This window comes from Microcaecilia unicolor, chromosome 4, assembly GCF_901765095.1.
Source record: "Microcaecilia unicolor chromosome 4, aMicUni1.1, whole genome shotgun sequence".
NCBI lineage: Eukaryota > Metazoa > Chordata > Amphibia > Gymnophiona > Siphonopidae > Microcaecilia > Microcaecilia unicolor.
In genome coordinates, this window is record NC_044034.1 from 235,912,735 (window position 1) to 235,927,361 (window position 14,627).

The window sequence follows — 14,627 nt, forward strand, 5'->3', positions numbered from 1 at the left end:
AGGTGACAATAAAAATGATGATGATAAAGAATTCTTTGCTATGTGCTCAGATGTTTCAGACAGAGATTCCCTTGATCAATACCTGGAGACCCAGTCAGAAGGCATCAGTAATATTGTAGCCTAGCCTGATTTGAAGAAACTTATCAGACTGAACAATCCATTTTCTGCTAGTGTACTTGTTCAACACCTTTTAGCATGAGTGACAGTCATTAACAAAATGTAGTTTTACTAAATCAAAGTGGATTGAATTGAAGAGCAGTAAAGTTGTTGGTATAAAAATGTTAACAATACCTACATTCATTGTAGTTTCAGTACTTATACTTTTTACTCAAAAAGTATTATATTAGGCAATAACTTTTTTACTTTCACTTAAGTAAAATTTTTAATGTGTTCACTGTACTTTTACTTTTATTTAAATATTAAAATATACATTTATTTTTACTTTTACCTAAGTACTTTGACCTTGTACTTTGAACAACACTGGTTGCTATGCAGTAATGATAGAGTTTAAAAAAGTTTAGTTCTAGGCATCCAGTAGCCTGCTTCTTAAATTCCAAAATTATTTTATTTACAGTGCAATTAGCTAAGCAAGAACTTACTATAAGAAGGAGATATGGATAGCTTTAGAGAGTCTGGGTACATACAACAGTGATGAGTTTTTCTCTGCATTGTTTGTTGATTAAAATTTGTTGTGAACAGATAATATGTTCTTATGGTCTCAGAAAGACATTGCTGTAGTGTCAGCTCAGAACCTTTTATCTGAAATGAAGACAGGCAGCTCCTTGTGACTCTGGGCAAGTCACTTAACCCTCCATTGCCCCAGATACAAATATGTACCTGTATATGTAAGCCGCATTGAGCCTGCCATGAGTGGGAAAGTGCGGGGTACAAATGTAACAAAAATAACAAAACTAAATACATCAAGGAATTAACAACTTCTCCAACAACTGGGAAGAGGCTTATATCCTGAGTCATAAAATGGATACAGGACACATCCAATGGGAGAAAGAGGAATTAATCATAAAAAGGGGGTTCTGCCCTGTAGAATCAAAGGTTACAGACCCAAGGCTTTCTGAGTCAACTAATCACATACCCCAGGATAACAGTATGGCATAGATTTACAGAACATGAGCCATGCCTTGCAAAATTAAAAATTCAGGGGTAAAACGTCTGCCACCGGCAATGAGCGTATTGCAGACCATCGCTGGCATTGTTCTTAGATATTCAATGCCGGGCCATTTGTGGTTTATGCAGCGCCGGCTAACATATAGGCCAGTTAAGTCAATATTCAGAACTTAACCGGCATAGGTTGCTGCATAAAGATAGGACTGCGTTTTATTCGGTCCCATTTATGTAGTTAAGTGCTGGCTGATTAAGTACTGACTCCGCTCCTAGAATGCCCCCATGCTAGCCAGTTTTCATTTAGGGGCCATTTTACTAAGCCACATAGACGCCTACGTGCGCCTAACATGCGCCAATTTGGAGGTACCGCGTGACCCTTGTAATTTAATTTTTTACGCACGCCCGCTATGCGTGCCAGAAATATATTTTATTTTCTGGCATGCAGCAAAAATCGGGTGGTAACTCTGACTTGATGTGTGTGGGCGATTACCGCATGGTTAACAAAAGAGACCTTCCAGCTTATTTTCGAAGGAGATCACCGGGCATCTGGCAACACAAATCGGGAGATGGCCGACAATCTCCTAAAGCCGGCCAAATCGGTATAATCGAAAGCCAATTTTGGCCGGCGCCAACTGCTTTCCATTGCGGAGCCGGCCAAACTTCAAGGGGGCATTTCAGTAGGGTAGCGAAGTGGCGTGCTTTGAGATGGCTGGCTTCGCCCGATAATGGAGAAAAGAAAGCCGGCCTTGACGAGCATTTCGTCGGCTTCACTTGGTCCCTTTTTTTCCACGACCAAGCTTCAAAAAAGTGCCCCAACTGACCAAATGACCACCGGAGGGAATCGGGGATGACCTCCCCTTACTCCCCAAGTGGTCAACAACCCCCTCCCACCCAAAAAACATTAAAAAAAAAATTTTTTTGTCAACCTCTATGCCAGCCTCAAATGTCATACCCAGCTCCCTGACAGCAGTATGCAGGTCCCTGGAGCAGTATTTAGTGGGTGCAGTGCACTTTAGGCAAGTGGACCCAGGCCCATCCCCCCGCTGTTCGATTATGCCCCTCCCTACCGCTAAGTCAATGGCTAGTAGTAAGGTCTCAGACACAAAATGGACGCATGGCAATTTTTATTTTGCTGCACGTCCATTTTTGGCAAAAACAAAAAAAAGGCATTTTTTGCAGGCACGCTGAAAAATGGATCTGTGCGTGCCCAAAACCAGCACCTACACTACCGCAGGCCATTTTTTCAGCGCACCATAGTAAAAGGACCCCTTAGGCACTAATCACTAATTTTCACCACCCCTAACTGGTTAAGTGCTACTGAAAATTAGTGGATAGCCCTGAACAAGCGATTTAATTGGTCAGCGGCCATTTCTGGCCAGTTAAATCATTTTGAATATCGATCAGAAAGTGCGCATATGATACATGTTTTGGAATACACACTGAAAAATGTTTTAATATACTTTATATTTTGTTTTGCCTTAGGAAGAATGTCATGGTATATTTAGAATTAATGTCAGTGTTTCAAAAAATCTAAACTTAAAGCTAAAGCCTGGAGAAAAAAAGCCAGGATTCTGGGTGCCTCGTGTCTGGTAAGTAAAAATAAATTGAGTAATTTTTGAAAAAAATGACATGCTTAAGCAATGTTCTCTAATATTCTATGGAACTTCAATAATATTCTAAATATAAAAATTCTAAATTTAAGAATTATAACAAAAGTGATTACATTACAATCACAATCAATACAAAAAACTAAACTTTATTTGTGGATATGCATAGTTTTTCTTGGGAATATTAGTGTATATTTCTTTATTTACTTTCCTACTTGTTTATTAAACCATGATAAAGGCTGCTGTGCGCTAATTCCAACACAGCCCATTCACTTTGAATGGGCTGTGTTGGCATTGCCGCGCGGCTTATTAAACAAGAGGGTTTGTATATTGTGAATTATTCTTTAAAGCATAAATAAAAAGTTTTTGAAAAACTAGACATTTTCTTTTTTTTTTTTTTAAGATTGCGTAAGCAGTAACACTGGCATCTATCTATGAGACAAGAAAATGTGTGAATATTTCATGACAACATATATTTGCTTGTGGTTGTACCTGTTAAGCAGTGGCATTGCTGTATAACAAGGGGTTATACATTTTTTAATTTGTACCTGGAAAGGAGGGGGGGGGGGTCCAGGGGTCAGAGAGGCTCCCATGAATGACTGCCACAGCTATGGTGGCTGGTGCAGCTGCTTTGTGCTCGAGGCTGGCATTGAGTAAGCTAGCCTGGGGAGAGGTTGTCAGAAAGGCCCCGGCTCTACTGGAGCCTCAGGGCCAATGTGGGAAAGTTACCATATGTGTGCATGATGTCATCACATATGTGCAACAGTGGCATCACAGTCCACTCAAGTGTGGAGGCAGGAGGATGCAGCTTGTAACTCCAGCAAGGCCTAAGAAAGTTTTTGGGGCCTCCAGAATTTAAAAATGTAATTGTTAAAGGGGTCAGGGGGGTCTGGAGAGGCTGGATAGTTGGTGGCATCATTAGGCCATGATGGTGCTGTAAGCAGGGCTGGTCTTAGAGCGAGGCGACCGCATAGGGCCTCGCGCTGAATGGGGCCCCGCCCCGACCGCCCAAGCTCCAGTCCCCCCTCCCAAGTCAGGGCGGGACCAGAGCTGAGAGAGGGAAAGGAAAGGCGCAGCTGAAGTCACCCCGCCCCGACTGCCCGAGCTCCAGTCCCCCCTCCCGAGTCAGGGCGGGACCAGAGCTGAGAGAGGGAAAGGAAGGCTCCCGAAGTGCCGAGCAGCTCGCATGCTTTTCACTGCTGCTGCTACCTGCCGGCCGCTGTAACCCGACGTTGACGAGGTAACTTTTAAAATTCAGAAGGAGGGAGGGGGGGGTGGCAGGGAGGGTGTAGCAGTACAAGCGTGGTAGGACTGGAGGTGCAACTTGTAAATTTCCCAGCTTCTGTTATTCACTAAACTGTGCTGATAGGAAGAGAGGACTGCAAACAGAGTAAATTCCCTTTCACCTGTGCAGTCTCCAGTTCTGCCTACAGTCAGTACTTGATTCTTAGGTCCTGATCTTCCAGGTCATCAGATCTCTTTGTTTCAGTTTGGATGTTCTGGAAAAATAAAGATAGTCCCTTTTATGCAAGTAGCAAATCGCAAGCAACTGTGAGTGCTGCCACCTGTGTGACAGTTCCTTGGCAAACTATTAGCAGGGTAGTTTGCTTTGCCTTCCACAGTCATCATTCTTCCTCCCCATAAGGAGGGGGGGCCTTGGAGCTGGGAGGGAGGGGGGAGAGCCCTGGAGCTGGGGGCCTTGAAGCTGGGAGGGAGCTTGGAGGGGATGGCCTGGGAGCTCAGAGGGAGCAGCCTGGGAGGGAGGGGTGGCCACTCTGGAGCTCAGAGGGGAGGGGTGGCCAGCCCTGGAGCTAGGGTGGGGGTGGAGCTAGTGTAAGGGTGGAGCTAGGGTGGGGCGGGCTAGGATGGGGCCCCATTAAATTGGTCTGCATAGGGCCCCGCACTTGCTAAGACCGGCCCTGGCTGTAAGTTGCTCCCATGCATGTTTGTGTATGCATGATTTGGTGCGATTAGTCCCAGGGGATGCTGGGAAAGTGAGGGGCATGCTTCATTGCTTACAACTCAAAAACAGCATTAAAAATCGTGCCTGCACAGTAGTGGTCACAGAGACTGGCACAGACACCTGATTTTTATAAAAGTAATTTCTGGTGATATGATGTGTGTGTGTATGGTGGTGGTGGGGTGTTAATAAAAAGCAAGGGTTATTTATATGGAAATTTTACAGTTTTGTGAACATTTATGCTGTGCAGCATAGATGATGCATAGTTCTTTAAGGGCCCTGTTTACTAAGGCGCGTGCCTACAATTAGTGCCTATAGGGATATTATGGGCACATACATGGCTAATGTGCATACATGGTTAACGTGTGTTAAAGATGCTAATGTGCCTATAACGCAGCTTAGTAAGCAGGGCTCTAAAGATGAATGTGGCTCAGACAGAGGTCTTGTAGGTAGGTAAGAGTGAATTGCCACTAAAATTGAGTAAAATCAATTTCTTGAACCAAGAGTTAGCAACCAGCTTGGAGGTACAAATCTCAGGAGTCTGTTTGATGTCTTCTCTTACACTTGAGACTCAGAGAAAGCCAGAATAAAATTGAAAATCGTAAGGCACTTGAGACCTTTCTTCAACCCCATGATTTTCTAATAGTTGTTCAAGCAAGTGCTTTAAGTGATCAGGATTATTGTAATGGAATCTGTCTGGGTTTACCTAAATATGTGTTGAAGAAATTGCAAATAATCCAAAGTATTGCAGTGTGTATGATTGCTTTTAAGAATTTGTAGGAAGATGCAACTCTTTTACTATATATCAAGTTTCAAGTTTAGGTTTATTAGTATACTGCACCAATGGTACAAGCCACCTGGTTGGTTCACAAATTTACAAATTGGTAAAGCAATGAAAGGAACTACAATTGCAATAGATAAGAAAAACAAAAAGGAGAAGAAAAGGGATAAGATAGGACAAGGGAGGTGATAGGAAAGCAGAGTTGCAGCAGAGCGTACATACAGAGCTCAACTCAATCAATACCAGAAAAAGCATCTTGAAAAAGAAATATTTTTAACTCAGACGGAGGTAGAGTGGCAATGAGTTCCAAGATTTTAGACCGTTATTATTAAGAGTTTTGAATGAAAGATGCATTGGTTACCTGTCGAGTCCAGAATTATGTTAAAGTTTTGTGTATGACATTTAATGCCTTTTATGATAAAGGCATGTTTATGTGAAGAAATATTTGAGAGTCTATACCCCCAAGTGGATATTCTATTCTCAGAATGTTTGTAACCTGTACCTTATAACACTAAGGGAGTCTAAATCAGTGAAAAGGCAGTCTCAATGTTTTAAGTTACTGTTCCACTAATATGGAATAAATCTCTAGTAGAGTTAAAAATTGTATCTAATTACACGAGTTTTAGAAAACTAAAAACTTGGATTCTCAACATGTGTTATAGCTCCTTTCTAGGGGAAAAGGAAGGATAACTTTACATTTACTTGGTTGGGGTTGGTGAAGATGGTAATTTTGTATACTGTATATTGTGTTTTGTAATGTATGTTTTATACCAGGGTTGCTCAATGTCAGTCCTCAAGGGCCTCAATCCAGTCAGGTTTTTAGGATTTGCACAATGAATATGCATGAGATCTATTTGTATACAATGGAAGCAGTTTATGCAAATAGATCTCATGCAAATTCATTAGGAAACTCCTGAATGGGTTGCGGCCCTCAAGGACTGACATTAAGCATCCCTGTGCATTAAATTAAATTATGCATTTTGCATTTATAAAATTGTTTAAAAGAATCATACAAAGAACTGTTTCGTGTAGCACACCACTGATAACACCCTTTTTCTCAAAGTAAACTCCCTTTATTAATGCTTTTTGCCACCTTCCACTTACTCAGGGCTAGATGCATCAAAGTCGTTGGTAATTCCCGTTCCCTACCGATTTCATAGCGAATCGATAGGGAACAGGAATTCACTAAGGAAAGGGAATGCAAATGAGCTACTCGTTGTAGCTCATTTGCATTCTCTATTCCTTTGGTACCTGAGTCGGAGAATCGGGACATCCCTTTTGATTATGCTCCTCTTCCAGGTCTCTTCAGCCAGTCAAAGCGCGTCTAGCTTGCAGGTGCCAGCTAAACGTTCTCTGATTGGCTGAAGAGACCTGGAAGAGGAGCATAAAAGAACTTTTTTAGTTCTAGCGCAAATAATTTGGGGTAGTCTTTTTTTTTCCTTTTCTGTCGGGTCAGCCATGTTGCCATCATGAGCGCAGAAGAGGGGGATCAGAGAGTCCGGAGGAGCGCTGGGGGGGGGGGGAGATCTGCCCGCCACGACAGCAGCAAAGAAGGGATGCAAAAGTGAGGGCAGGCAGTAGGGATGGAGATCCGCTGTGAGCAAAACGGCAAAAAAACAAAAGACCAAGCGCAGGGAGAGTATGTCCATAAAGGACGCCCCTCACGTGCGCTCGCTGCTTTTTTTTTTTTTTTTACTTTTTTTGGTGCCTTTTTCTTTCCGATTCCCTCACAGGAGCCCTAACGAGAGGAGCAGACCTCCCGTTAGGGTTCCCACGGTAAGGGAATCGGAAAAACGGTAGTGCATCTCATTATAATGAGCTGCAACGATAGTGCAGCTCATTATAATAGCCTTTAGACAATTTGCATTCTGTTTTCGTTGCCTGCTACCATGACAGGAAAAATGCCCTTGGTGCATGCCCCGGTAAACTACTTGCGTTTTAAACTGCCTGGAACCAGTTTAAAACGCAAGTTGTGGGCTCGTTAGGTTTTGTGCATCTGGCTCTCAGTGTCTAACTCAGTCTGTCACTTTAGGGCCCATACCAAGGGCAGTTTGTATATGTTGCCTATGTGGAATCATGTCTAAGGCTTAAATCTGAGTACACCTTCTCTAGTGCTCTTCCTCGATCCAACTCTCTGTGCAGGACCCAAGGCAGCATGGCTTCAGTAGAGGCAGGTCATGTCAAACAAATCTGATTGATTTCTTTGACTGAACGTCCAAACAGTTGGACATGGGAGGGGTGCTAGATGTGGTGTGCTTGGATTTTAGCAAATCCTTTGACACGGTTCCACACAGGCGACTGATAAATAAACTGAGTTCCCTCAGTATGGGACCTAAAATGACTGCTGGGTTAAATACTGGTTAAGTGAAAGGAGACAGAGGGTAGTGGTAAATGCAGCTTGCTCTGAGTAAAGGGATGTTATCAGTGGTGTACCACAGGGATTGGTCCTCGGGCCAGCTCTTTTTAACATCTTTGTGAGTGATATTGTGGAAGGACTGTCTGGTAAGGTTTGTCTCTTTGCAGGTCATACCAAACTCTGTAATAGGGTGGACATTCTGGAGGGTGTGGATGGCACAAGGAAGGATCTAGTGAAGCTTGAAGAATGGTCCAATAATTGGCAACTAAGATTTAATGCTAAGAAATGCAGGGTAATGCACTTGGGTTACAAGAATCCAAGGGAACTGTACAATATAGGGGGCTAAATCATGTAGAAAATGTGACAGTCAAAGCCAGAAAGATTCTTGGATGCATAAGGAGAGGGATGACCAACAGGAAAAAAAAAGAGGTGATAGTGCCCTTGTGTAAGTCTCTGGTGAGGCCCCATTTAGAGTACTGTATACAATTCTGTAGACCACACTTACAGAAAGATATAAACAAGATGGAAATGGTCCACGGTCCAGAAGGTGGCTGCAAAATTGGTAAGTGGTCTCTGTCATAACACATATAAAGACAGTCTTATGGAACTCAACATGTATACGCTGGAAGAGAGGCGGGAGAGAGGGGATATGATAGACATTTAAATACCACAGTGGCATTAATGTGCAGGAGGTGAGCCTTTTTCAAATGAAGGAAAACTCAGGAATTAGAGGGCATAGGATGAAATTAAGAAGAAATAGGCTTAGGAGGAATCTAAGAAAATGCTCTTTCATGGAAAGGGTGGTGGTTGTGTGGAATGGCCTCCTGGTGGAGGTCGTGGAAACAAGGGCTATGTCAGAATTTAAGAAAGCGTAGGACAGGCAAATGGGATCCCTTAGGAAAAGGAGGTGGATGGGCAGACTGGATGGGCCATTTGGCCCTTATCTGCCATCATATTTCTATGTTTCTGTCTTTGCTTTCTTCATCAGCTTCCTCTGGACCACTCAACATGCCAGGTGCCTCCACATTCCCTTGATGAACCACTGTCACAGTCTATTGTTAGGAGCTTTTTTATATCTCTGACCACTTACTGTACCGTGGCCACTGGGTTACGTGTGAAATTCCAAGACAAGACTCATAGGTTGCCTATTTTCTGATAATTTCACATTAATTACTTTAAAATGCTTCATGATAGCCTCATTCTATTCCTCAGTGAAATCACTCAACACATCAACATCCTTAACGACCATTCTCCAAAACTCAGTAACTCTGGACCAGCTGTCTTCACACTGGACAGGCTACTTTCTTTTTGGCCTGGTACTCCTAGTCCCAGTATTGCACTTGGCACCCAGTTGTTTTTCCATTGCTTGATTTCATTAATCGCCTGGACCAGAGCACTCTGATGGCCAACACTTGGTTCAGTATCATATTGCTCCTTGATCAGCTCAGATACATGACCCGAAATCTGTACAGCCTCCACCAGGTCTCTCTTGACTTCCAACTCTTCCTCAAGTCACTTCTTCAATTATTCTGTCTGATACTACAGCTCTGTTTTCAGTCAAGACTTGAGCGTCTTGAGTTGTGAACTTTGAATTAAATGGTACTTCTACTACTACTTAACACTTCTAAAGCGCTACTAGGGTTAAGCAGCGCTGTACAGTTTAACAAAGAAGGACAGTCCCTGCTCAAAGGAGCTTACAATCTAATGTGCAGACAATCAAATTGGGGCAGTCTAGAGTTTCCCTGAATAGAGGTAGAATGGTTAGGTGCTGAAGGCGACATTGAAGAGGTGGGCTTTGAGCAAGGATTTGAAGATGGGCAGGGAGGGTGCTTGGCGTATGGGCTCAGGAAGTTTATTCCAAGCATAGGGAGAGGCGAGGCAGAAAGGGCGGAGCCTGGAATTGGCGGTGGTGGAGAAGGGTACAGAGAGGAGGGATTTGTCCTGTGAGTGGAGGATTTGGGTAGGAGTGTAGGGGGAGATAAGGGTAGAGAGGTAATGAGGGGCTGCAGATTGAGTGCATTTGTAGGTTAGTAGGAGAAGCTTGGACTGAATGTGGTACCTGATCAGAAGCCAGTGAAGTGACTTGAGGAGAGGGGTGATACGAGTATATCGGTCTAGGCGGAAGATAAGACGTGCAGCAGAGTTCTGAACGGATTGAAGGGGGGATAGATGGCTAAGAGGGAGGTCAGTGAGGAGTAGGTTGCAGTAGTCAAGGCGAGAGCTGATGAGAGAGTGGACGAGAGTTCGGGTGGTGTGCTCATCCTCCACCATCAAGGCTTCATTAAGTTGGTTCCCAAAATACGGATCTATTTCTCCAAGGTGACCCTTGCTTGAGAAGCCTTCTGGAGTTGAGTAACCAAATCCTCAAGCTCCCTCAGATTCTTCCTCCTGGATACTTTCAAGCTGGGCCAGCTGAGCCTGTCTCTGTGCCAGCTGGTCATGCGATATCCATATACTACTGTTTAGCACTGCCTCTTGGTGCTTCTGCACACTGATATACTCCATGCTGATCTTGTTTTGAAACTCTGCTGATTGCTGGGTTAACAGCCCATTCCCCTCTGCCAGTCTGGTACATTCTTAGTTGACTACTATTTCTCTCTTACAGGATCCTTCCTCCTGGAGTCTCAATTTTTGTACTTCTACTTAGAGCACTGTGTTCAGGGCCTTCAATGCTTAGGCCTTTGCTTACAGCTTCTTATGGCTGCGCAGGCATTTAGGGGGATCTTTTACTAAAGATTAGTTTCAGTTATCTGCAGCAGGGCCCATTTTATTCGTATGGGCCCTGCTGCAGATAACTCGAGCTAATCTTTAGTAAAAGACTCCCCTCAGTTACCTTTGCACTGTTGCTGCCAATTCTTGCTGTAGCTGCTTCACTTGTCCCGCAGCCTCTGTTTGGACATGACATTCTTGGGCCTAGCTTGTCAGCAAATATGGTCTTTAAGCTCTTTGATTGCTTGCTGCTGCTGCTGCTGTAACAGCTTCCCATCCACGGCTGCCATCTGTTTAAATTTCACTATTACTTTAGTGGTCAGCAAACTCTTTATCTCATCAAAATGGTCAGTTGGAGCACTCCCTTCCAACTGTCCTTGCAATTCTGCAACCTGCAGGTTACCGCTTTCTTCTCTTTCACAGTTGTTTTTTTTTTTCTTTTTTTCATCCAACAGCTCATGGTAATTTCTTTTGAGCCATGCCTCTTCCTAGAGCAGCTCTGAATTGGTTATGTGACTGGATGACTTCAACCAAGGCATTCTCATGCTGCTCCTCAGCAGTCCAGATGAGCTCTTTTGCCTCTTCCAGTTCTTTAAGTAGCTCACCTGCCTATCTGCTGCAATGTCTAAATGGAGGACTTAATTATCTTAGTATTCTAAAGGGCTTATTTTCAAAGCACTCAGACTTACAAAGTTCCATAGGTTACCATTTAACTTTGTAACTCTAAGTGCTTTGAAAATGAGCCCCATGGGGGATTACATACAACATACACAATCTAAAACAAATATAAACCAACAAACATAAAACCTTCTATCAGTTCAAGAGCTAATCAGTTCAGATCGTCACAGCTATAGTCCTAATTTAGTTCATACTATTCAGTCCATTTTACTCATCAATTATAGTTCAAACTTGTACCATAGGACTGCTGAAAAAAAGTTTTCAATTCTTTTCTAAATTGTCTTTCTATTTGGAGCTCACATATTTGTAAAGGTAAAGTTTCCACATCTTGGGTCCAATTACTAAAAGCACAAAAGATTTATACTCTTCCAATCTAACAGATATAATAGTGGGAACATCTAATAATCTCTTGTTTGCTGACCTCAATGCTGTAGGAGGCTGATATAGTTTCAAATTTGATGACACCATCACTGAAACACAATTTTTCAACACTTTAAAAACTAATAGCAAAATCTTAAAGCAAACCTGACTTTCAATTGGCAACCAATGTAATGTCTTTAATATTGGTGTAATATGGGAGAAAGTGAACATCTACTAATGATCATTCTTGCTGTGGCATTTTGGGCAACCTGAAGTGCTTTCAACAAATTCTTAGAAATCTCAACCAAAAGTCCATTACAATAATCAAAAGATGGACAAACCACACTCTATACCACTGTACGAAAATTATATTCATTAAGAAAATCCTTCAACTACCTAACAGTTTTCAACTTAAAAAAAACTTGTATTATTTTCAAAACTTGTGTTTTCATGGTCATTGATGAATTTCCCAGGTTACGAATGCTCTGTAAATTGGGATGGATATCATTACCATTGAAAAGTGGGAAGGGGCATCCTGCAGTGGATGGATGGAAAGCAACAGAATTTGGGCTTTGGCCACATTCAGTTTTAAATGATTCCACTTTATCCACTGCTCAATGACAGTCAGACATAGTCATAACATATAAAAACATTTCTCAAATGATTGAGCTATGTTTAACAAAAACTGAATATCTTCAGCATAGATTCTAAAGTTCAATCCTAAACAATATAGTAACTTACATATTGGCAACAAAATTATAAAATAATATTGCTGAAAGACATGACCTTGTGGTACACCAGTGGAACACACTAACTCAGAGGATGTGGTATTCTCTTTCATCACACAAAACTTCCTTTCATTGAGAAAAGAGTGAAACCCTATCGCATGCAAATGATTAAGCATTATTTCATTATTGATTGTGTCAGAGCATCAAAAGTAATTAAAACAATAATAAAAAATATATTTATATTGATATTTAAAAGTGAAGGATTCACCACAAACTGAATTAATAATGAAATAAAAACATTAAATTTCAATGAGATACCAACTAGTAGGGAAGATTAATACAACTCCATGGTCTGCTATTGAGACAGACATGGAGAAGCAACTGCTTGCCCTGGAATTTGTAGCATTGAATATTGCCATGATTTGGGTTTCTGGTAGGTACTTGTTACCTGGCTTGGCCACTGTTGGAAACAGGATACTGGGCTACATGGACAATTGGTCTGACCCAGTATGGCTACTCTTATGTTCTTATATTCTGATGTTCCCTTTTCTCTTTTCTGGTGTTCTTCCCTTTTTTAGCACCATTGAGTCATTTGATTTGGCCTCTGCTGTTTTTTCTTTCATGTCATCAAATGTTCCCAGTGACTTCAAATGCTGCACTTGGTGCAACAGGACCATCTCTGGCAAGGACACCTATTCTTGATGTCTACAGTTTTCAGGCTGTGATCATACCCCTGCAAATTGTATTCTCAGTCTTTGTATGAAGAAGAGAACACAGTTGGACAGAGAGGCTCAGAGTGACAAGATTTTTGGAGCCAGGTCCGAAGACTTGATGTTAGTGTCAGCATCAGTGTCTTTGGTGTCGACATCGGCATTGGGTGTGTCTGTCCATATGGCTGCGAAACCCTTGCATACTGGGAGTGACCATGCATTGAGTGGGTCTCCATCAAAACCGAAGCCAGCCACTATGCAGGTCCATAAGGTCCGATCAGTGTCGGACCCGATCCTGAGGCGCTGAGAGGACTCAACGTTGTCCTGTTTGGCACCGGGGAGCATCTATGCCAAGCACTGATCCCCCCTCAATGAATGGTGCCAGGAGCTCTGGGGCACTGAAGGTTTCATCAGTTCCCGAGAAGTGTCTGTGCCAGTAGTCCCCTTTGTCGGTCCCTCTCTTCCCCAAGAAGATTGACACCCCCTGGGTTTGATAGGCCCCAGTTGCCTCATCATTCCCTGTTGGTAGAATCCACACTCAAAAGGGCCAGGAGTTCTAGGAACTATGCTTCGATACCCCCTGGCAGAGAATCTAGAACCCTAGATTCTTCATGCTCATCTCCTATATCCAATCGCATTAACTGTGCTTGCGGTCCTTGGTGCGCAGTATGTCTGATTTATCAGACTGTCTCCCACAGGAGCAGGCTGAACCTCTTCGTAGAATGTCATAAAGTCTTGGCCAGGGGTGCCTATAACACTTTTGATGTGGCCTCTAGGATCTCTGCCTAGTGATGCTCAGGCTCTCTTGGCTGAGTGTCTGACTTGGACCCGGTGGATGCCACATGGTGGGAAGATAATCTTTTTGGAGAGAAGGTGGAGGAGGTCGCTGACTTCATCAAGATACATACTAATACCATTGATTCTCTGTCCCACCGGTACCTTCTGCACCTGGGGAGGTTTTTTGGCAAGTCGAATAGGAGTACTTATTACTCGAGGACTAGGTACACCCCTTCTCCTTGCCTGATTCAGGAGGCTCAGCTGCAGCATGCTCATTCTCATCAATAGCATGCACCTAATGCCCAGATGGCTCCCCAGTCAAAGCAGAGGGCGAGCTTTTGACTGGCTCCAGCAGAGTATAGCCACTGTAAAAGTGATTGTCTTGGATGACATGCCAGTCGAGGGGAGGCTGAAGTTTTACAGAGAAAGGTGGCCCTTTGTAGCCTCTGATTGGTGGGTTCTTCAAGTAGTCCATCATGTACTTGCAGGGGGATAGCACTTCTGTATGCTTAACCTCCCATTCATCTTGTGTGGAAAACTTTGCTGAAGCTCAAGCAAAACCACGGGCCCATTATCTTGATCACTCCCTACTGGCCCCAGCAAATCTGGTTCCCTCGTCTTCAGGAATTATCCTTCAAAGAACCTTGGACATTGGAGTGTTTTACAACTCTCATTACGCAGAACAAAGGATCTCTTCTGCATCCCATCCTCTGGTCTCTGGCCCTCACAGCCTGGATGTTGAGTGTTTAGAATTTACTTCCTTGCATCTTCCTGAGGGGGTCTCCAGGGTCTTGCTGACTTCCAGAAAAGATTCGACTAAGAGGTGTTACTCTTTCAAA

At 43.1% G+C, this 14,627-nt stretch overlaps 1 protein-coding gene across 1 annotated transcript in view; it reads left to right on the forward strand.

Moving 5' to 3' along the window:
* The window catches only part of NALCN (sodium leak channel, non-selective), a 690,956-nt gene that overhangs the window by 493,242 nt on the left and 183,087 nt on the right, over positions 1-14,627 (forward strand). Inside the window, 1 exon segment of the mRNA XM_030201343.1 lies at positions 2,605-2,711. Within this exon segment, the coding sequence (XP_030057203.1) occupies positions 2,605-2,711 (107 nt within the window).